The sequence below is a fragment of the Xyrauchen texanus genome, chromosome 42 (genome assembly GCF_025860055.1).
Source record: "Xyrauchen texanus isolate HMW12.3.18 chromosome 42, RBS_HiC_50CHRs, whole genome shotgun sequence".
Taxonomy (NCBI): domain Eukaryota; kingdom Metazoa; phylum Chordata; class Actinopteri; order Cypriniformes; family Catostomidae; genus Xyrauchen; species Xyrauchen texanus.
In genome coordinates this window covers 12,897,450-12,923,010 of record NC_068317.1, presented here as the reverse complement: position 1 = coordinate 12,923,010, position 25,561 = coordinate 12,897,450, and the positions used below count along the sequence as shown (strand labels likewise).

General features: G+C 38.9%; 1 protein-coding gene across 1 annotated transcript; it reads right to left on the bottom strand.

Annotated features, from left to right (window-relative positions):
• Positions 1-1,854: 1,854 nt before the first annotated feature.
• On the bottom strand, positions 1,855-20,379 carry LOC127635358 (leucine zipper transcription factor-like protein 1). Its single transcript, XM_052115331.1, has 10 exons — positions 20,180-20,379; positions 17,569-17,693; positions 17,217-17,411; positions 9,025-9,082; positions 8,546-8,617; positions 6,371-6,436; positions 5,810-5,887; positions 5,283-5,459; positions 4,945-5,048; positions 1,855-4,837 (listed from the first exon to the last, which is right to left on the bottom strand). The coding sequence occupies exons 1-10, from the start codon at positions 20,180-20,182 to the stop codon at positions 4,819-4,821; spliced, it is 897 nt and encodes a 298-aa protein (XP_051971291.1). The 5' UTR covers positions 20,183-20,379; the 3' UTR covers positions 1,855-4,818.
• Positions 20,380-25,561: the final 5,182 nt, after the last annotated feature.

Genomic DNA, 25,561 nt, shown 5'->3' with positions numbered 1-25,561 from the left:
TTAAGGTCCACTCAGTTCCCCCCCCATAAAAAAGGTTTTACTCCTAAAGAAATTAATTGTCATTTTGAAAAGAAAAAAAAAAAACAGTATATAAAATCATGAACACCCACCTGAGATGAGGACTCTACTCATATCAGTAACCTTATAAAAGCGGTTTTATTCTACATGGGGCAGGGGCGCCCTCATGGGTGCTGCCAGTTTAGAATCACATGACCAGCTGAATACGACTCGTTTAATCTCAGTAACCGTCCTGTTATTGGACACTTGGACACGCGTGGATTAAATGAATTATGGCTGACTCTGAATATTGAATTTCTTTAATGGCATCTATAACTGAATTCGATTGATTTTGAATGATGCTGCATCCACACCACTAAGTGTCAATGAAAGTCCAAGATGACACAAGAAAAAAGCTACTGAGTGCACTTTTGAAGTTACATAACATTATCACACACACACACACACACACACACACACACACACACACACACACACACACACACACACACATGTTGTGTTTCCATGTTTTATGGGGACTTTCCATAGACATAATGGTTTTTATACTGTACAAACTTTATATTCTATCCCCTAAACCTAACCCTACCCCTAAACCTAACCCTCACAGAAAACTTTCTGCATTTTTACATTTTCAAAAAACATAATTTAGTATGATTTATAAGCTGTTTTCCTCATGGGGACCGACAAAATGTCCCCACAAGGTCAAAAATTTCGGGTTTTACTATCCTTATGGGGACATTTGGTCCCCACAAAGTGATAAATACATGCTCACACATACACACGACACACACACACACACACACACACACACACACACACACACACACACACACACACACACACACACACACACATGTACACAGATCATATGTTACTGCTCTCCTGGGTTACTTCAAGACAGACTGTGGGTTTGAGGGTTTCACTATAAACATTTTAAGGGGCTTACCGCTGGTACTCTGTATACCATGCCAAAAACACTTTAAAAAGGGGTGATGCCGTTTGGTCTTATACCACACTCTTCATGCTATATTAGGAGTGCTGTGGTATCAAAATCAAGCCACTGGCTAACCTTGTGTTAGTTTTGTACATAATGTGAATGATCATTAGTTCATTATTTAAAATGAACCCTCACAATAATAATAACACTTAAATATTATACTTTCTCAAAGTTTTTTTTCTGCTCATAGCATAAATATATATATATATATATATATATATATATATATATATATATATATATATATATATATATATATATATATATTTAAACACACACACACATAAGAAGAATATAAGTACATCTAAAATTCTTTAAAATTTTTCATATCAAATTTACACTAACATTGTTATGCTGATCATTTAATTTATAATGGAAAAACAGTATTAAATTATAAAAACAAAACAATAGAACACTTTTTGTTTTGATTTATTTAGAATTTTTTAATATGCAAATATACTGATGTTTAATTGCAAAATTGTGTTATTTACTACAGGACATTACACTATCATGCACACACTGTTATGCTCCATTCTGCACTACTACATTTATATTTAGGTTCAATGACTGTAAAGAACTGTGACTTCATTGTATGATTGCCAAGTGCACCCAGATCAGCAAATTCAATATGCCAATTAAATATTTATTTTAAGATTCATATCTTTTGCACCTTTTAAGGCAACATTATCTTTAGAAAAACCACCACTGACAGCATGACCACTGACAAAATGACAAAAAACGATCTCAATATTTATTCTACTTCATGTCTATGAATAATTGTTATCTGTGGACAGATGGAAATAGAAGTTTTCATACATATTCGACTAATTTCTTCAGCGTTATCTGTAAAACCTCTGCAAGGAGGCTTTGTGCAATTATTGGAATGATCTACCACCGTCCACCAATTTCAGATTTGCTTGCCCCTTAAATGTCACATAAAAAAAATGAACTATGGTTGGTCATTTTTTACATGATGTTCAGGCAAGTGGATGTTCTTGGCCTAAAAGAAAACATTACCGCGTCTAAACTGAATTTGTTATCTTATCTGAATTTGATATAATTTAAACAAAGTCGCAATTAAGGCGAGCCAGTCCACTTAGTGTACATTTTTGGAACTCTCCCGGGCAGCTACTTTCTATGAATACAAGCAGCACCTGCAAGGGACCACAATCTACTTTAATGGGTAAAGACAATCTCCAAAACAGTTGGTGAAGATTACAATCAAATAACACATTTCAAATCAGCAGTAAAATCTCACTACATCGGTATCATAAATTGTGCTTCTTTAGCAAAGATTACGCAAAACAAATGCTATTTTTCAGGCTGGTCTATCTAATGTGCATGCAGGCTCTTGTGAGCACATTCTAAAAGATGACTGGCTCTTTTACCTGAAAGGCGAGACTTTCTTTTCTCCATCCACCATATTGGCCTTTCCAGTGTATACCATTTATTTTAATACAAGTGGTCCTTCTCAGGCTAAATATTCTCTGCATTTAAGGTCACAATGATAAGAGATCAAATAACTGTGATTAGATTTAAAAGTTACAAAAGAATCTAGGAGAGTCGTTTTAGCAGCAATAAACCATAATCAGACCATGAGTGCTGCAAAAGCTGACTTTATGAGCTCATTTGTGAACAATTGCACTTTCACACTAATATTACAGCACTAGAAAGGTTACACACAATAAAAGACCCCTACCAAAGGTAGAGTATATCACTCCAACAGTTGTTCAAGCAATCCTTTCTGATTGGGGAAAAGATGCAGGTCTTACAAAAATATACTGTGAATAGCATACAAATATATAATGAATGTGCAATACAGGAAACATTTTAAAGCACTAGTGTCTCCACTGTTGTGAAGACTGCAATCTGAGTGTAATTGGTCTGTTAGTGTTGAAATGTAGATACTTTTCAGCTTTTCAAAGAGAATTAAGTACAGCCTCTGACATTGAACACCAATTTTACAAGGTATTTCAAAACATTCAAAGCCAAATGAAAAAGAATAGCAAAATAATAATAATAATAATAATAATAATGAAGGTTGTGGATTGGTACCCCACTGTGGTGTGAGCCAGAATAAGAATAAAAGAATGAAGAAAAGAAATGAAGGAATATTCAGAGGGCCAACATAACTAATAACACAGTACAGTCAGACAGTATCCAACTATAGTCAAACAAATTAAAAAATGACAACATTTTTGACATTGACATACACAAACTCTTCAAAATTCCACCACAGATATATCAGTAAAGTCTCTACTGTGTGTGTTTTTCAGGTTTTCTGTGTATATTATGTATTATAAAACTATTCTTAATGCCATGTAACACACACACATTGTAATCCTTTATCTTTTTATAAATTACTGTAACAACAATTATAATATCTACCCATCCAAGCCCCTGCCTTTTAAGAGTACAATGCATTATTAGAAATATACAATATTTTATGTACAGGTATAACCATGTGTAGGTATGTATTATGTACTATAACTGTGGTTACAATTATTTAGCTTCAATAGATTAGGTGTTATAATGCTTTATGAATAAGTTATAATGTATTAAAAGAATAGATCACCCAAAAAAAAAAATCTCATCATCTACTCACCCTCATGCCATTTCAGGTGTGTATGACTTTCAACTTTTTTTTCTGTGAAACACATACAAAGATTTTTAAGAAGAATATTTCAGCTCTGTAGGTCCATACAATGCAAGTGAATGGTGGCCAGAACTTTGAATCTCCAAAAATCAAATAAAGGAAACATGCAAGTAATTCATAAGTCTCCAGTGTTTAAATCCAAATCTTCAGAAGTAATGTGATAGGTGTGGGTGAGAAACAGATAAATATTTACGTCCTTTTTTTACTATATATCTCCACTTTCACTTCTACATTCTTCTTCTTTGTTTTTTGGCGATTGACATTCTTCGTGCATATTGCCACCTACTGGTCGGGCTAGTCAAAGGTGACCAAATTAAAGCACTGTAGACTTTGGTCACCATTCACTTGCACTGTATGGACCAACAGATCTGAGATATTCTTATAAAAAATCTACATTTATGTTCTGAAAAAAAAAAAGAAAGTCATACCCATCTGTGATGGCATGAGTGTGAGTAAACAATTAGATATTTTTTTTTCGGTGAACTACCCCTTTAAGTATACCTTTATAATGCATTATATGCAGGCTTCACAGATATATCCTTTGGAATGTTGTCATCTACAATTTTTTCAAACTCAGGTTATTCTAGCTGTAGCAGCTAAACTTTCTAGTAGAATAACTTATGCATAAAATCTGAAAAACAACAAAAACTGAAAAAGATGCACAGATGTGTTGTCATCTGGAACAAAGAGTAAAGATTTGTCATACCCAGAAACAATCAAAGTGTCAAGGATAAATTCATCTCTAAGTAATAGGAACAAAGCCTTGGACATTACATATCTTTTCTTCAAAGAAAACACAATATTCCTGTGCAAAAACATGAAGGAACTTGAATAAAGTGCCTCTCTGGCAACCAGCCACAGACACTGAAGAATACAGAGTGATGAGAAATAAGCAATTGTAGTGTCATGTCTGAATTATATCTCTAAAGCACAGAAAACTACTAAATCATACAGCAACATGTTGGTGATACTGTATGTCAGATGTTGGTCTCACTGATGAGAAATGACAAAATCCCTTCTTCTCCTTGTTACTCATACTTTGGTCCCTTGCTGATTTTTTTTTATATGTATAGCTTTCTAGGCCAAAAATAACTTTACTTCCTTTAGTATCCACTAAAAGTCTCTTTGTGTCCTGTAGTTTAAACAATCACTCATCCGATTCATACCTGAAAAGAAAATATTATGCAATAAATTACAACAAATTGGCAAATGACTATTTTATGATGATATTTCACACGAGTTCAAAGTCATAACATTTCAACTAAAAGTGTACCTCTGTAATCTCTTTCTCAGTTCTTTAATCTGATCATTCTTTTTCGTGAGAATCTCCTTCATGTTACGATAAGCAGCAGTCTGCTGAAATTTCTTCTCCAGTTCCTTGAAGGACAAACATAACCATGCAAGAAACATGATAAGGTTGATCCAACACATTGAGCTTCACAGATTAGTAAACATATACCTTAAATGATTTAAAGACACAAAACGTTAGACTTATGTCTTGTAAGTTCACTATTGGGTGTCCATTTATTTATAGTTGGGAAATAATGTGTCATGCTGCACTTGAGCTGCATGTATAACCGGTTAAAGAATGGTCTATTCCATCTTCAGTACCTTCTCAGCCAGGGAAAGTTGCTCCTGGACACGGAGCAGGTCGTGTTTAGCAGATACCAGTTTGTCTTGCAGGTCTTTCTGAGATGCAACTTTGGCACTCAGAGTCTTCTCGAAGTCAGCCTGCATTGCTGCTACTGTATCTTCCAGATTAGCAATCTCCTGAGCACACGTTGCAGACTGACAAAGACAAAAAGAGGCTGTGAACATTTTGCCATCACACGGCAGCATGTAAACTTGACAGAGGACACTCAACACTGTACGTTTGGCCATGCAGATGTAAAAAAATAAAACAGCACATACCACAGAGTTTCCACGAAGCCAAACAGAAAGTAATAAAGGAAATGGTCAGAAATGAAACCTCAAGCAAAATATGAGAAGTCACAAAAAGCCTTGACGTCTTTTTAAGTTAGGTGATTGACAAAGGGACAAACCCAGTCTAAAACGAGAGCAACCCAAACAAAAACAAGCTTCATGGTGATAAACAGGCAAATTTTTAAATCCCAATCACCATGTGATAAATTTGATACCTGCTGATCTCCTTGGTTCTTCTGAAGATCTTTCAAGGCTCTTTCTGCTTTGGACCTGTCGTCTAGAGCACTCATGGCCTAGAATACAACCATGATATAGGCATTAATTATAATCGAACTCTACCATGAATCACGTCTACAAATGTATTTTCTAAAACCTTAAATCTTTACACTTCCAAGGTGGCACAGAAGCTGCATTTACGCAGACTGTTTAATGCTACTCAGAGCAGGCATAAATGTATTTACACAGAAATTACAATTGCATACATGATACGAGATTATTGTTTTAAATAGAAATATTTGAATATAGAAATATGAAATGAATGAAAATTTGAAATTATACCTTAAATATGAAAATAAATTATGAAATATAAGCTATATCATGACAAAAACAAAGTTTAAGGCTGCTCTGAGGTGGGTAAGAGCAGGCTTAACTTAGACTGGCTTTTATAACTGCAGGATTAACTCGGCCGTGTAAAGACGCCTACAGTCGCTTTTCTATATTTGTAAGTTGCTTGGATATAAGCGTCTACTAAAAGAATAAATGTCAATTCTTTTCACCTGGGATTCCAAAGTTTGTAGTCTAGATTTCAATTTATCTTTCTCCTCTTGAAGTCTAGAAATCTCCTGAAAACATGAAATGAAAAGTTGAAACAACCATCACTGTTAGTTGTACTGATATACAGTACATGCATCCATGTCAGATTTGTGGGTTAGTGAACTTAACTGATCAGTTATACAGGGTTCCCACCATTTTTTTTGACCAATGGAATTCCATGAATTTCCATGACCTTTCCGAGCATTTGTGATAGAGAAAAGATCATTTTAAAAAATAATTTAGATTCATACAAATTGGCTAATGAACAATTCAGATTGATTTGTGAGCCATTCTGACGATTCACTGTCGAGCACATTTTAGCCAAATTTTCTCTCCAAATGCAATTTTTCCATCTGTCTGTATTGTTTTTTTATTAGTTTTTTTTATGTAAACATGTCCTAGACAGACATCTTTGAACGTTGTGCCATGTCATTTCATTTTCTTTAGCATTTGGCGGCTGTGGCTCAGGTGGTAGGGCAGGTCGGCTGCCAATCGCAGGGTTGGTGGTTCGATTCCCGGCCCACACGACTCCACATGCCGAAGTGTCCTTAGGCAAGACACTGAAACCCAAGTTGCTCCCAGTGGCAGGCTTGCGCCTTGCATGGCAGCTCTGCCGCCATTGGTGTATGAGTGGCAGAGCCACATTTACAAAAAACACTGTATCCGCAAAGCAACCAGCATTGTGGACGACCCCACACACCCCTCACACAAACTCTTTACCCTCCTGCCGTCTGGCAAGAGGTACCGAAGCATTCGGGCCCTCACGGCCAGACTGTGTAACAGCTTCTTCCCCTAAGCCATCAGACTCCTCAATACTCAGAGACTGGTTTAACACACACACACACACGTGACCTGAGTTGCACTTTAATTACTGTCACTTGTAACTGTCTGCTACCTCAATAACTGCTATGTGCATAGAACACTATCTCATAGTATGTTATGTTTACGTTTTTAGAAACTGTCTTCTTTTTGCACTACTGAGTACTGGTCGGCGCTGCACTGTGTCTATTGTCCTGTTCATTGTCAGAAATGTGTTGTACTGTCCCGTACTTTGCACATGTTTGCACATGCACTTTATATAGGTATATATAAGTATTTTATATAGGTATTTTATTTCGTTGTGTTGTCTCATATGGTCCTGTGTTGGTCCTTTGTTGTTTTTATGTAGCACCATGGTCCTGGAGGAACGTTGTCCCGTTTTGCTGTGTACTGTACTAACTGTATATGGTTGAAACGACAATAAAAGCCACTTGACTTGACTCGATTTGAGTGTGTGTGTGAATGGGACACAGTGTAAAGCGCTTTGGTAACCTCTAAGGTTAAAAAAGCACTATAGAAGTGCAGACCATTTATCTTGCACAGCAGCACTGTGTTTTTTAGATGTTGCGTCAGGTTAAAAAGAACATCAACTTTAAATAAACACACCTCAAGACATCTGTGTTCTGTTCTATTTATGACTTGCGTCTAATGCCAAAAGATTACATCTATATTACCATAAAGTTTACTTATAAGTATAAGAACGCTGAACATCCACGTACAGGAAGCCTGACGCAAATTTCGTCATCAGCATAGTACTCGAGCACTTAACCCGTGCAGTCATATTTTCCTAACTGCACGCACCTGGAATTAATTGCATTTATTAGTGGGTCCACAAGGTGGCATCACTCACAACTGAACCGTTGCTGTCACAAAGAAGCACTAGAAGATGTAACCACCACTAAACAACAGGAGACTGAAGGTGAAAACAACAACAGTGGATGTGCAGGAGATAACGGCATTTGTATAACTAGAGTCTGAAGGACTATAAAACATCTTTATGGGTCTAAACTCCTCAAGATAAATAGTCCAGTCTCTCATAGCAGTCGTAGCACACATGCGCCAACCATCTGTGTATGTAACCTTAAAAGGCTGCTCCAGAACCAAAGTATATTTTGGCTTTAACGCATTCATTCTGAGTGGCCACTCACTCTACATAAAAGAAATCTTGACTTTTCCAGGTCTGGAAATCACAATTTTAAAATGCACATATATTTTCATGTTTCCCATGACTGTGGAAACCCTGCTTATAGATCACATGAATGGTTATGTTATACATACAGTATATATCAAATTTTGCCAAAACTATTTGTCTTGTTTACCTTCTGGAGTAGTTCAGACACACCTCCTTCATTCAGTGGTGCTAATTTTGGTTTATTGGGTTCCTGATTTACCTGAAAGTGCATTAAAACAGATGCTCAAGTTAGCCTACAAGGACATAACATTCTTAAAATACAGTGCTGTCTTTACTTCTTAAAAGCAGAAACTAATCCTTCTCTTCAACTCTGAAAATGACCAAACAGACCCCACAACACCAAAACAATATCTTTATTATAAAAGGGAAGTTGTGTTTTTATTCAGTCTATATTTGCTATCAAAATCAGACAAGAATGCAAACTGATTTTGCTTTCAACAAAGAAGGCCTATGTCACACTTTAATCTGCAAAATGTGTAGGCGTGTAGGAGTTTCTGCAGGCAGCAGGTGTTATATGTTTTTCTATATCTAGTGTCAAAAAGCAACTCAATCACTATGCATTTCACAGACCGATATATGTCCTTTCCGGACCTGAAATGAGCTCACCTTGCTGTTAGGTTTGAAATCAGTCTTCTCAAACTCAGCAACTTGTTCTAGTAACTCTCTAATAAGATGAAAGAAAAACAGGTTTAGAATCAGACAGTGAGAGAATAGAAATGTACAGTTTCACTATGATTCAAACAAGATAGATGAGTGTGATTCACATTTCAAAGAATCAAATTTCCCTTGATTTTTCAAGTTGTTTTACTATGAAAAAAACTTTCATACCTCAGAACTTACTTTGGGGAAAACAATTATCGATACTAAGCTGCAAAAACAGTTCCATACATTCTTAAAACGTCTGACATCGGACAGATGAATCCATCTGAACACACGAACAAACATATCTGCTTACATTCCCTCGTTAACACCTAAAGGGTGATGATGACACCAGATGCACTAAAGATAAGAGTAAAACATGAGTAAGTCTATCAGTCCTTGCGCCGTTCCTGGGTGCATGTAGCACCTCCTGCTCTGCATCCTTCTTTTTGAAGGATGAAGAACTGAATTATGACTATTTTATGGCTTTATAAGTGGCATTTGAGGAAAATTAAATAACATGGCCCCTTTAAATGCATGAGAAATCTTCCTGAATTTAAAAGTCACACATCTCGCACAGAGAACATCTAACCATTGGCAGTCATAGTTTATTTAACCGTAGCTCAAAGCCACACATAAGAAACATCTCTGACACAATAGCAGGTGCACCTGCTCTGATTCTCAGTTGTAGGTGGAGTCAGAAGAGAATGAGAGAGTAAGAACACATACATGTCAGTTACATGGTTCTAAGAGGAAAAATAAAGCCTCTCCTTCTCCTTGTGAAAACAGTTTGTGGTAGGCAAAACATCTCTCCACCGGCTGGCTATACGTGTGGTCTGATAAGGTTGCGGCTAACGCATAGGACGTGCAGATATGGGTGTTTTCCCTGTGTGTGTGTAAGCCAATGTGTGTGAGGCTTGGGAGGGGGCATACACAAACACACAGCTGTTTATTTGAGGCTAGGTATGTAATGGAGATGAAACATACTTAGCAGCAAACACCCACTCTGCAAAAGCAACATGTTTCAGTAAACTGTATTTACATGTGTGATTGCATCTCAGCTCAGTTTGTGATGTTCAGTGTTGTGCTTTCTGTAAACTGTAAAAAAAAAAAAAAAAGGTCAAATGAAGTTCATGATGTTCTGCCACTGCATATACTACAATACATAATGTAAAGCAACAGTTTACCCAAAAAATTTAAATATATATCTTTTATAATCATCTACTGTTTCTCATGTTCAAAATCTGTGTGGAACACAAAAGGAGACGTTAGGCAGTATGTTAGCTTCAGTCACCATTGATTTTCAGTCACCATTGCATTTTCCCCCATACAATAAAAGTGAAATGTCAGCCTTATGTGGAATGCCTTTTATTTCAGACTACAGCAGTGCAAGCACAGGCACTCAACTCCTACTTGATCATTTCACTTAGGTGGGTCCCACTTGATCGTGTTTCACTGTTGGTCCAATGGGGCCATCAGAAGTTTCAGGGGGGCACCAAGAAAATCTAGGGGGACATGGCCATGGGTAGGAGTGGTATTCAGCTAAACTCAGTTGTGGCCAGACTCAGCCTCACCACCATAACGACATGTATCTGAGCCCAATGCTGCAATAGGAATTGTTCAAACAGAACCTGGGATCTTGACATGCACTATTAGATATTGAGCGGAGGGGCATTTGTCAAATTTAGTAACAGATCCTGCCTCACAAATATAACATCATGAGTAAAATGAACCACTCTGACTCTAATTCCTCATCGTAAGTTCCCCAAAATTATGACAATTTTGGCTGGTTGTTAGTGTGGTCTGATAAGATTGCGGCTAACACATAGGATGTGCGGATATGGGTGTTTTCCGTGTGTAAGCCACTATGTGTGAGGCCCATCCCTGATGTACTTGGGGGGGGGTACACAAACACACAGCTGTTTATTTGAGGCTAGGTATGTAAAGGAGATGAAACACACTTAGCCGCAAACGCACACTCTGCAAAAGCACCATGTATCGGTAAACTGTGTTTACATGAGTGATTGCATCTCAGCTCAGTTTGTGATGTTCAGTGATGTTCAATGTCAATTCAGGCATGGTATATCAGCCTATGGGCCAATAGGAACTGTTCAAACGGAACCTGGGATCTTGATAAGCGCTATTCAATATTGAGCTACTTTCAACTTGACACAGTGTTTTAAAATGCACTGCTTAGGTGTCATTCAAAACGCAAAAACCTTTTAAAAGTGGACATTCTTTTAACCTTACAAAGCATCTGAAATCGGCACTCCTGCATAAGATGCTGAAAAAACGGCTGAACATGGAGCAATGATCAAAGACGTCTGTCTAGCACATTTACATATAAAAACAATTTGAAAGGAGTACAGATGAACACAAAACCATTCTGTGTAAACGGCCCCTTGTGCTACGAGAGGCTGATAATTGTGCAAGACGTAATGTACAAAGACCACCTCTAAGTCATCGTCAGTGCTTTGCACACATCTTAAATTCAAAAGCACAGTTTTTGCATTTGAATGTACATTTTTATTTCAAATCTAGGAATATTCTAATTTTAATTTGACAGCCTTACAGCCTAATATCTCCATTTGTGTTCCACGGAAGAAAAGAGTAAATTACAGAATTTTCATATTTTGGTGAAACTACCCCTTGAATGGCTATGATTTTGGTATCTATTAAAAAGATTCCAATCTTTATATTAAGTAAAATACTGACATAATCAGCAATTGCCCCAGTTTGAGTATGTATGAGTACTCAACCCATGATAATTATGTAATACAATTCTAAGATCACTGTGGCGTTACAGACGTTCTAGAGTGATGTTACTTGCTCAACTCTCAAGTACCTTCAAAATCAACAAAGACTGCTTTGAAAGTGAAAGTGTGACTTTTAGTTGACCTTTTTGCATGAGGCCAGGGCAGAGCAGTGGTAAGGATGTGGCTTTGAATCTGACAGTGGAGCAGAGGGGGCATGGGTCAAATTTAGTGACAGATCCTGCCTCACAAACAAAACATGAGTGAAATGAAGCACTCTGCCTCTAATTCCACATCATAAGTTCCCCAAAATTATGACCATTTGTGCTGGTTGTTAGTACAATTATTTGATTAGGCTACAACATCAAGAACATTTTGTAAAGGTCAGTTAACTGTGTAAATACTGTTATTTATTAATCAGCTCCAAACCGGTATCCACCCTGTTACCAGTCTAGTCCCAGATGATTTTGGAAAGGACCACGATGTTGAAGTGCCTCAACAACAACATCTCTCTGTCCCTCTGTGTCTACAGATCTAATTCATCAGTATGCTGTTCTGAGCTGAATTTCTCTACTAAATGTCCTCCTTCCCTGGTCCATTCCTCTAAACTATTCCTCTAGCCCTCCAGTCAGTCCACGGTGGCACCTGTAAACTTTTCAACCCAACTAGCTCACTTCTCCAATCATTCCACCATACTTGTTTATTAAATCCAGTCAAATCCTTCTGCTCGATTCTTTTCCCCACTGCTTCCATTTCATGCCTCTTGCTTTCGCTTACCTCTTCTTCAGACTGCTGTCGCAAGTAGAACACCTTGTTGTAGCTGCCTAAAACTTTCTATATGCCTTAAAATTAAGCCCACACCTTTAAAATACTGTATGCTGAACCATAAACTCAACGAATTATCCTTTACAGCTTATTTCTTATAGTATAGTGCAACAAGGAGTCAGATTTGCAGACTAAAGGATGGGAAAATGGTAAATTTAGAGTTAAGAAAGCAACATCAGGCAAGTCAGATGGGCATCATGTCACACATCATACGATAACAGCATTAACAGAAAAATAAAATGTTCTTTGAGTACATTTGTTGAAAATTTGTATGGCTGGGTTGTGGTAACAGGAGCGGTCGGAATAAAAATCCCTAGGGGCAGAGAGCAGTGAACATAAAGCAAAATTCTGCGAGAGTGGGCGGGTACGGATAGAAAAAAACAGTCCCACGCAGACCTCTTTATTGTTCTTTCCTTCTGAATCTTACCATATCTCTGTAACGTTCCGGTGTTGTCTGTCCTATGTTCTCTGTTTTCACCCATCACGTTTATGTCATGTTTCCTGGTCTGCTCCGTGTTTTCCGTCTCACCTGTCACCGCTCCCATTCCATGTCACGTTTTCCCTGTTGTCCGCCTGTAGTCTCACTGTCCGAGCGTAAAACTGCAATTCCCACAATTCCCGGCCCCTCTCACTGCCTGCACTCTTCATTGTTCTCACCTGTGTCTCGTTGAGTCTTCATTGTGTTCGTGTATTTAACCGTGTCTGTTTCTCCTTTCCCTTGTCGGTCTTTGTTGTAAGTTGATGCCTGTTTCCCATGCTTCCATCATTGTTCTCTCCGTTGTTATCCCCGTGTACGCTTCCCGTGTTATGTTAACCCTTTGTTTGCCTTTCGTGTTTTGTTTATCTTTTTCCCATCGTGGATGTTTACTTTTGTTCATGTTTTGTATTACCCTTGTTGTCTAAATAAAACCTCCACTGCGACTAGATCCTCATCCTGTGTCTGCCTCCACCTTCAATCGTGACATAAAGACCGACCCCGAACGGTTCTAGCAGCGGTTTTCACCACACTGGCCCATGCAAATTTTCCCATTTGCGAGTACTCACGGCTCTTCTCCACGGTCGCCATCCACACCGGGTTCGACGACGCTTCCCTGAAGCTCATCTACCGGAGCGGGTTACCATCAGCCCAGTGGTGGGAAGCGCCGGAATTCGGAGAGCACACTTGGAGGGAGTACGTGAGTCTCACCCTCAGGAAACTCGCACCCGAGAAACCACTCCTCGTGTTTCCGGCTCTCGAACCTGAGCCCCTGCCTTCCCGGATCGATGAGCCAGCGCAGCCAACTTCTTCCGCCCGGAGAAGGAGGAGAAGGAAAGCCTCCGCTCTCCAGCTCACGCCTGCCACGGTCAACGAGCCAGCACCCGCGCCTGCCACGGTCAGCGAGCCGGCACCTACGCATATCACGGTGAGCGAGCCAACGCCTACGCACATCACTGTGAGCGAGCCTGTCGCCCCTGAAGTCCCTGAGCCAGCGCCTGTAGCCTCGACCGTCCCTGAGCCAGCGCCTGTAGCCTCGACCGTCCCTGAGCCAGCGCCTGTAGCCTCGACCGTCCCTGAGCCAGCGCCTGTAGCCTCGACCGTCCAAGAGCCAGCGTCAGCAGCCAGGACCGTCCAACAGCCAGCGCCCCTCGAACCCTCTAGGGCTCTGCTTCCCGAGCCTCCCAGGGCTCCGCCTCTCGAGCTTTCCAGAGCTCCTCCTCTTGAGCTTTCCAGAGCTCCGCCCCTCAAGTCACTCTGGCCTTCCAGGGCTCCGCCCCTCAAGTCACTCGAGCCTTCCAGGGCTCCACCTCTCGAGTCTCTCGAGCCTTCTAGAGCTCCACCCCCTGAGCCTCCTACGGCTCCGCCTCTCGAGCCTCCTACGGCTCCGCCTCCCGAGCCTCCCACGGCTCTGCTCCCAGAGACTCCAGAGCTTTCTACGGCTCCACCTCTTAAGCCTCCTACGGTGCCACCGCCTTCGGCTCCGCCTCCTGAGCCCTCCTCGGCTCCGTCTCCTGAGCCCTCCTCGGCTCCGTCTCCTGAGCCCTCCTCAGCTCCGTCTCCTGAGCCTTCCTCAGCTCCGTCCCCAGAGCCTTCCAGGCCTCCGCCTCTAGAGCTGCCTACGGCGCCACCGCCCTCGGCTCCACCTCCTGAGCCATCCTTGGCTCCGCCTCCTAGGCCTTCCTCAGCACCATCTCCTGAGCCCCCAGAGCCTCCCTCAGCTTTATCTCCAAGGCCCCTTGGATCAGCCCTAGCCCTTTGGCCTCCTCCCAGGCCCCCTGAACCGGCCCTTGCCTTACGGCCAGCCTCCGGGCCATCTAAACCCGACCCTGCCCGGGCAACACCTCCCAGACCACCGAAACCTGTCCCTGCCCGGTCGATACCTCCCTGGCCTCCTAAACCTTTCCCTTTGTGCCCCCGCGGACTGCCTAATTGCCCCTTGTGCCCCCACGGACTGCCTAATTGCCCCTTGTGCCCCCGTGGACTGCCTAATTGCCCCTTGGGCCCCGTGGACTGCCTGGTTTCCCCTTGTGCCCCCGTGGACTGCCTAATTTCCCCTTGTGCCCCCATGGACTGCCTAATTGCTCCTTGTACCCCCCTTACTCTGTCTTTGTGTGCCTTGTGTCCTCTTTGGTCTGTTAGTTTTTCCTCCCTTCTAGCCCCTCTCGCCCTCTACATCTGTTTATTCCTGTTGGTTTTTCCCTCCTGTCTCTTAGGACCGTCTGGAATCCGGTCCTTTTGAGGGGGGATTATGTAACGTTCCGGTGTTGTCTGTCCTATGTTCTCTGTTTTCACCCATCACGTTTATGTCATGTTTCCTGGTCTGCTCCGTGTTTTCCGTCTCACCTGTCACCGCTCCCATTCCATGTCACGTTTTCCCTGTTGTCCGCCTGTAGTCTCACTGTCCGAGCGTAAAACTGCAATTCCCACAATTCCCGGCCTCTCTCACTGCCTGCACTCTTCATTGTTCTCACCTGTGTCTCGTTGAGTCTTCATTGTGTTCGTGTATTTAACCGTGTCTGTTTCTCCTTTCCCTTGTCGGTCTTTGTTGTAAGTTGATGCCTGTTTCCCATGCTTCCATCATTGTTCTCTCCGTTGTTATCCCCGTGTACGCTTCCCGTGTTATGTTAACCCTTTGTTTGCCTTTCGTGTTTTGTTTACCTTTTTCCCATCGTGGATGTTTACTTTTGTTCATGTTTTGTATTACCCTTGTTGTCTAAATAATACCTCCGCTGCGACTAGATCCTCATCCTGTGTCTGCCTCCACCTTCAATCGTGACAATCTCGCAGTTACAACTGAGTCCACTGCGGGGCACTGTGGATGTGTGTCATCGAGTTGTTGGATGAGAGAAGGAGATAAGATGGCGTCTGTGCTTTCAAGCAAACCCAAGTGTAGCAATACTTGTAATATTTTGATTCCTATTAAATTCTACTCTATTGGTTTTCGGTTCTTGTTAGACCTCTTATTAGAGCTTCTGAGTTTCTCGTACCGCTTCACATTTTCATTCCACCTTAAAAGAAAATCGTCACCCATTGGTTTGCAGCAACCAATGGATGTCGATATGCTTTTAAGGTGGAATGAAAATGTGAAGAGGTATGGGAAACTCAGAAGCTTATTAGATTTAGCAGAGACGGGCCACTTCTATTAAAGGGATAGTTCACCCAAAAATGTAATGAATGAAAATGTTCTTGGTAATAACAAATTATAATTTTTTTGTGGGTTAGAGTACTCGACCACAAAATTACTAGAAAAGGTCCATCCCTAATACATCGACAGCTGGATGGTGCACATCGGATTGCAGGGGTCACAGAATGCTTCAAGAAGTATCAAACTACTTTTAACTTGACATAGATGCTTATAAATATGGCATTTACACACAAGATGCTGAAACCAGTCAGACGCAACCCAACCAAAGTGAGACACTCCAAAGGCGTTGGAATTTGTAGGCTTTGATTTTTTTTGACCGCTTCGTTATTTTGATTATATGTTCATACCTTTTAAAGTGTCATTTCAATTTAGAAATATTTTTGGTTTAGTTTTTGTTTCAATAAATTAATGTAATTTTTAAAAATCTAAATCAATTTAATATGATTAATTGTACTTATATTCTCTGTAATTTAATAGAGCCTACATACAAATTCTGACGAGAATCATATTTCCTATGCATATAAAACGAGTGTGTCACTGTCATAGAAATATGCCTGAAAATCATCAAAGTTAATACACAAAAGAACATCATTTTCAATTCATCTAATTCATTGCATACAGTCCATTTACACTACCAACTGCTTTTGAATGTGCTGTCTTGGCTTATATCACTGGTGATTGATGGAATGAACTACAGGATGCAGATGGTGGAACAATAATCGGAGAAAGCCTTAGAATTAAATTGCATTTAATCCAGCCCATTTGCATGTACAATTTCGCCAAACCTACTTGCGCATAGACTAAGTGCATGCTTGCATGAAAAAACTAAATTTCATGGCCATGCCCACTGACTTAGTTTGCACTTACGACTGATGGCATAGTGCTGCGCTAAACGCTAGCACTCTTAAACAACTCTCTCCCACTTAACCCTTCCATTTCCCTTGTTCCTCCTCCTCACCTGTTCTCCAGCTCAGAGATGTCAGTCTGCAGTCTCAGGTAGAATTTCTCCGCCTGGGAAAAGAGCTGTCGCAGCAGCAGCACGTTAGTGTGAGCTGTGTTTATGAGTTCCATCTCCACCTCTCCACGCACCAGAACCTGCAGTCCATCCAGCATGTCAGACACCTCGTCCACTGTGTATGTCTCCTCAATGAGCCTTTAACATGGACAAAAACTGAAAAACTATAAGGGCCAAGAAAAACATTTCAGAAGCTAACAGAGGGTAACTGCTAAAACTACCCAATTAATGGATTGGAAAACATATCTAAATTACGGGATCAGGGGAACTTTGACATCTTTGTGTAGCCTCTCACCTGCTGTCCTTCAAGTCTTGGAAACAGGAGTCGACGGTCTTCAGTCTCTGCACCCGTTTAGAGCGGGCAAATCGCATGTAATTTATCACCTCATTCTGATGGTGCTCATTAAACCCCAAATCAGCCTATGGAAGATAGAACAGAGAATACATTCAATGGCAAACTGTGTTTCACAGGCAAGTTTGAGCTCTACCCCACAAAGCTTACAGTAAAGAAACAGCACCTTCTTCTGGATGAAAAAGGCAACCCTAGAATTAAGTGCTATTGAAAAATCACTTTTGCAAAATTATCAGTTTCTTTGGATTTACTATTTATAGGTATGTGTTTTGAACATTTCTTTAATGAACATTTTTGTTTTATTCTATAAAGTACTGACAACATTTCTCCCAAATAAAAATATTGTCATTTATTTGCAGAAAACGACAAATGCTCAAAATAACAAAAAAGATGCGGTGTTTTCCGACCTCGAATAATGCAAAGAAAAAAGTTCATATTCATTTTTAAACAACACAATATTAATTTTAACTTGGGAAGAGTTCAGAAATCAATATTTGGTGGAATAACTCTGATTTTCAATCACAGCTTTCGTGCAACTTGGCATGCTGTCTTGGCATGCTCTTGGCTTGTGGCCATCCATCTTCCTCTTTATCCCATTCAATGGGGTTCAGGTCTGGAAATTGGGCTGGCCATGACCATCTGGCACCAACAATCATGCCACGGTCCAAATCACTGAGATCACAATATTTCCCCATTCTGATAGTTGATGTGAACATTAACTGAAGCTCCTGACCCGTATCTGGATGATTTTATTTACCGCAATGCTTCCACATGATTGGCTGATTAGATAATCACATGGATGACTGTTGGTGCCAGACAGGCTGGTTTGAGTATTTCTGTTACTGCTGATCTCCTGGGATGATTTTCATGCACAACAGTCTCTCTAGAATTTACTCCAAATGGTGCCAAAAACAAAAAATGTCCAGTGAGCGGCATTTCTGTGGATGGAAATGTCTTGTTGATGAGAGAGGTCAACAGAGAATGTCCAAACTGGTTTGAATTGACAAAGTCTACAGTAACTCAGATAACCGCTCTGTACAATTGTGGTGAGAAGGTTGGCGCTGCTTTGGTGGCACAAGGGGGACCTACACAATATTAGGCAGGCGATTTTAATGTATGTATGTATGTATGTATGTATGTATGGATGGATGGATGGATGGATGTATATATGTATGGATGTATGTATGGATGTATGGATGGATGGATGTATATGTATGTATGTATGGATGGATGGATGTATATATGTATGTATGTATGGATGGATGGATGGATATATATATGTATGTATGTATGTATGGATGGATTTATATATGTATGGATGTATGGATGGATGTGTATATATGTATGGATGTATATGTATGTATGGATGGATGTATATATGTATGGATGTATATATGTATGGATGTATGTATGTATGGATGGATGGATGTATATATGTATGGATGTATGGATGGATGGATGGATGTATATATGTATGGATGTATGTATGTATGGATGGATGGATGTATATATGTATGTATGGATGGATGGATGGATGGATATATATATGTATGTATGTATGTATGTATGTATGGATGGATGTATATATGTATGGATGTATATATGTATGGATGTATGTATGTATGGATGGATGGATGTATATATGTATGTATGTATGGATGGATGGATGTATATATGTATGGATGTATATATGTATGGATGTATGTATGTATGGATGGATGGATGGATGGATATATATATGTATGTATGGATGGATGGATGGATATATATATGTATGTATGGATGGATGGATGTATATATGTATGTATGGATGGATGGATGGTTGTATATATGTATGTATGTATGGATGGATGGATGTATATATGTATGTATGTATGGATGGATGGATGGATATATATATGTATGTATGGATGGATGGATGTATATATGTATGGATGGATGGATGGATGGATATATATATGTATGTATGGATGGATGGATGGATGTATATATGTATGATGTATGTATGTATATGGATGGATGGACAATATGTATAAAGTTATATAAATACATTTGTCTCAAATATCATTCCAAATTATCAGTTGTTGATTTTTCCATGTAGATGCATAGTCATTTCAGTAGTTAAAATACTTTCATTGACTATACAGTACCTCTTATTAATACAGTTTAGTAACATTTTAATTAATTACATTAATAATGTGATTAAAGTGGAGAGATTACCATATGTTGTGAAAAATTATACAAAAATTAGATGGTTATAAACTACCTATAACATTAAGACAGACCTTTAATACCTTGTTTATTGATATTGGCTGCAACATTGCATTTAATGGTTTCAATGGCCTGATTACGTTGCAACCTGGTGTTGTCATGCTGCTCCTGTCTGTCTTTACTATCCCCACTTCCTTAAATTGCTTATTTTAGTGATCAGACAGAGATTTTATAGCTCAAAAAGGAAGCATCTGTGTAAACTTGCGCAAATCACACGCACACATGTGATTTATTCAGCAGTTTTCTATCAGATCAGCTAATGTTAGCTGGCTAAGCTACTTACCATTACAGCAGGATGATGCGGAGGAGTTTTATCGTGAAAAGAAGATAAAATCAACGACTCTAGAATACAAAAGTATCCGTTAACTTAAGGCTGGAATACAAGAAAGCATTGAATAGAGAAAATGGCGGCAATAATGTTCAGGACTGGAAGATATATAATGTAAGTTAGCGAGAAGAAAGCCCTGTTGTGCTTGTGGTTGCGCTTGGCGACGGAACAGCGTCACTGCGTTACTAACCACACTGGAGAGAGTTCAGAGAGCGGACACTAGATGGCGATCTGCGCACGCCTGCGTCAACAGAAACAGAAAAGTGAAGAAATAAAGAAATAAAATAACGAAATACTATTAAAATAATACATAATATAAATTCAAATAAATACAATTTAAATACATATATTTTATTAAATATTAAATAATATGAAAGTATATTAAACATTAATGATTCAATATGAATTAAATTAAAAAAGTATTAAACTAAATAATTGATTGTGAAATTATACATTAAATAACAAATTGATATTTTAAAAATATGAATATAAAATTAATAATAAATAATAAATTTAAAAGAAAGAAAGAAAGAAAGAAAGAAAGAAAGAAAGAAAGAAAGAAAGAAAGAAAGAAAGAAAGAAAGGAGCAGTATAGTGGGTCTTAATATTTAATTAAAATCTTCATATTATTTTAACTCTACACAGAATTCAATGTTTATTCAAATTTTAAAGGGGTCATTGCATGCCTTTTTTATTATTTTATTATGTTGCTTGAGGTTCACTTATAGTATTAGTAACGTTTTTTGCACAATAAACAGTCATATTTTTTCATCATTTTCCACCCTCTGTCAGAAATGCTAGGTTTTGATGCTGCTCCTCCTTTAAGATTTGACAGACAACGGCCACTGTTCTGATTGGCTCTTTGCTCTTGACTGACCTGCTCTCTCCTAACCATCTCACTGCTCACTGCTGTTGAGGAATAATAGAACAAGTCATTTTCCAGACCAGAGATTGTTTAGCTCGAGATGGACCACTTGTATGAAAATAAATGCAAGAAATTGGAACACCCAAGATGGCAGATGTAGAAAAAAAGTCCCTCCTTTCAGGTTAAAGAATCAACCACTTTCTAAATACAGGCATTACCTGTCAGTTAACTTGAGAACGTACATGTGCATTAGCTGGACAGGCCTGCAAAATAGCATGTTTTTTTGTTTTGTATTTTCCTAGCAAGGCCTGAGCTAAAGAATCACGATTTATGATACAGTTGTTGACAGATTTTACTGCTAATTTGAGTTAGTTGATTTGATCATAATCTTAACCCATTTCGAAAATGTTGGTGTTTCCCCATTCAAGTACATAGAAGCTGTACTTTTATGCCACAAATATCCATTAAAAATGGCCTTAGCCTCACAAGAGTCTCATTCGCTGTTAATAAGATTAGATTTACATTTAGATTTTGTGGTAGGGTTATGGTTAGGTTTATAGGGGTTGGTGTAGGGTTTCTGTAGGACTGGCGTGAGACTTTAGAACCGGGCGGTTACCTTCTTCTAGACACAACCATAGAAAATAGCTGCCCGGAAGCATTCCAAACAAGATGACCGACTTGCCTTGAAAGCGACTTTGTCCAGACTGTGGCTAAAGTAGCAGGCAGATGGATTAATCATATTGTACATCTTATGTAATAATTTTTGACGATGAGGGCCTCTTTATTTGTATGACAGGCACTAATCCTTGCAATGTATTAATTTAAAAGACGATACTTTTAGTGTGCAAATGTTTGCAATGAGTAAAAAAAAAAATGTTATTAATCAAATAGCCTTTCTTTGCCATCAAGTGCCCTCTGGAAGGGAGACTTTTTATGTCCCATAGGAAGAGATGAACAGATATTAAAATGAGCCGCCAATGCGTTATTTCTGTATCTATATAGAAAAGGTTTGAACTGAGAGCAGTAGGGCCTATAGTGTGCTCTGCACACACACCTCAGTTGCTGAAGAGACATTAGCTCCTCAGACTGACTGAGTTCAAACCCTCACTCCCCTATAAGTGTTAATATTACTATCTGCAGGAACACAATTTGACTGTACTTTTATTGTAACTATCCCACTGACATTTGGTTTGACACTAATGTGAACCGAATCAAAATTATTAGACCTTTAAGTCTGTCTAGGAAGCCAAGACTGTTGTCAGTGTCGGTTTTGTTTTGGGATTCTACCAGAAAAGCATGAAACCCCATCCTTTATCCTTGCTGTACTAACTTCATTTGGATAATGGGCAGCACATGCTAGGCCCCTTGGATCAGATGCTTCATAACGTGACCTCTTCCCTTGCTCTCCCATATCCCATCACTCCTTATGTTGACCAAAGGCAGACAGCAAGATGTTTCCTCTTTACCTTCAGCCAGGGTGAGTTCCTAAAGCTTCATTTGTTTTCAAAGTTGTCAAAGCAGCATGAAATTAAAGGTTCTCTTGGCTTGAGAAATGTCAGACAGTGAAAGGATTAGTTGTAATTGAGTTAGAAAGTTTGATCAGATTGGGGAACTTACAGGCACATAACAACAAAACTGATATAAAAATGAACTTTTGAACTTTTATCAAGAAAATGAGAATCAATAGGAATCTTATATTTTCTTATCAGGATGCTGTTAAGTTAATAGATTTAAAATTAAGTATATTCAAATGATAGTATGTCACTAATAGTGGGTTTCTTGTGTTTTTATGCTTTTAATAAACACATTTCTTTGAAAGTGTTTGAATGAAGTCTTGCTGATTTTTACCTGATTTATCTCTCTTTTCATTTGACACGTGCATTTCCATTTGCTGTTTCAGAAATAGTCTTATTGTATAATTACAGTGTAGGCCTATACTTCTCATGTAGCCTATTGTGTTTGTTACAAAGCTCTGATGTGTTTCTGCTGTTTGTAATGACTTGGTCAAATAGGCACTGTCAAATGAAAAGATCTTAGTTACTGTACAGTGATGTTTCATTTACTGTCATGATGTTTGTGATTATACAAATTTAGTAGTTTAAATGAAAAAATGGTGACAATTTACAACAGTGGTTCTCAAGCTTTTTTGTATGTCACCCTTGACAGTGTGACTGAGTTGGAACTCCTTTTATCAGGTTCTTATTGTAAATGTAGTATTCTCTTTGTATTTCTGTAGGCAAACAAAAGCAGATATTTTTTATTAAACTCAAATAGATAAGTAAACACATGGAAGCATGGACCTTCTTGATTTCTATAAAACAAACTATGGAATTTTGTAATTATAAACAGTAGGCCTACCCTAAAAACATTTAAAAACAATAAATACAAATACAAATTTGTAACAAAAATATATTACATTCCCTCACATCCCTAATGTAGCCTTTGACAAATTGAATTGAGCTGAAGTAGTGATATGATAATATTAATCATCAATCTATTTCTCCCTAAAGTACAGTTAGTGTTACTGTAGTAAATTTAAGGGTTGTGATGTATAATTCTGTGCCGAAGTCAAATGGTTTCTGCTTCTCACTGGTTCTCGCAGCGCTGTTGTGATCAGAGGTGTGCATTTAAAAGCTCGAGACCAGTCTGCAAGTAAAAACGCACCTGCTTTGTGCTCGCGCTGCTCTGTACATTGAGCCGTATCCATCTACAGAGCCATACAGGTGCATTCAGATGTGTCGCTAGAGTTCAGAATCAGATGAAGCACGGTACAAATGCGTACCAACCAATAGCCAAAAAAACTGTCTGTCTAAAATGGAGACAGACTGTATAACACTGTGACACAATTCAGAGATTGGCCTTGAGTACTAAGAAAGATACTACCCAGCCTAAGATTCAAAGTTAACAAAGTTGTAATATAATGTAAACTACTAAATTATATAACAAAGATATGGATGACATTTGAAGTTTGGCATTGACAATTCAGGCTTAATCTATTTCTGATTACTTGATAGCTTAGAAACAGAATTTTTTTTCAAAAATATAATAAAAAAGAGGTGCAAGGGGGGTAGCACATTGTTGAAGGGGCTAGTGGGGCCTACATTCTATATATGACAATCTAACAGCAGAGGAATCTGCAACTCTTGTTCAAAAACAGTTTTATTAGGTCTAGCTCACTTAATAATAATCAATGCAGTGTGCCATCCCCACCCCAACAAAGCACTCTCTCTCTCTTTTAAATGAGCTTTTAATGAGTAGTTAACACATTCAGTAGCTGAACTGTGGTCTACAGGAAACCTGGAAATGTTGCCTAACACCAAGCAATTTCATAGCACCTTTCATTACAAGTAAAATGTGTTATAGTCCAGCATTAATTGCAAACATTTTGCAAATAGGTTGTTTGTAATCACTACTTAAAGGGCACCTATTGTGGAATTTTTAAAATTACCTTTCATGTAGTGTGTAACATAGATTTAAGTGAACAAAAACATCCTGCAAAGCTTTATATATGAAAGTTCACCGTAAAAAAAGTTATTGTCTCTCAAAAGTAGGAGTCGACTCTTGAGTCAATGTAATGAATCGTTTTTCCAATGAGTCATTTTCCTTTTCGTTGTGACGTCAAGACGAAAAATTATCAAATTGGCACGCCCACTCATTGCTGCGCACGAGACACCAGGGAAAACTTGAAAACATCATGTCGACAACAAGACGCTGTGTTCTGAAGTGCATATCAAAAGCGACCTTTTTTTCACTGCCCAGGGACGAGCATGTGAAGAATCAGTGTCTAGAGTTTATATTTACAACTATACCACACAAGTATAGCCCGAACCTTGTGCTGTGTTCGTGTCATTTTAATGACTATTGCTTTACGAACATGAATGCTTTCAAGTGTGGATTCGCGAGCCGGTTGATACTGAAGGAAGGTTCAGTACCAAGTTTATTTGGATCAGCTTCCTCCTCCGAATCACAATCTGTAAGTATTATTAATAATTGTTGCTTTTATGTGTTTTTTAGCATGCTTAATAAGTATTTGTGTGTGTTGTGTACGTTACGCTCAGCGCAGCTTCTAGGTCTCCAATGTCAATTTTTTTGAAATATGTGAAATGTTTGTCGATGTTATTGGAGTTGTCATAAATAAAAGAGCAATAACTTGTAGTAATGCAGTGCTTTATCAATATGTTTATGCGTTGGGCTAACGCAAACAATAACTGATTGGTTGTTTACCACCGAACTTTGGGCTATGATCGCTAACATAAATCAACTCAAATTCCTTCTCTGATTTTGATTTTTTTTACTACAAATCGGTGATGGGCGTTCCTTTTCCGACAATCTCTGCACAGAGTATACCAATCACAACTGACTGGGTCATCTGACCAATCACCGCAGATTAGCGTCACGCAAAGGAGGGGTTTGGAAAAATGAGTCGTTGAACAAATCATTTGGGAGTCGGTGAGCAAATCAGGTAAACATAA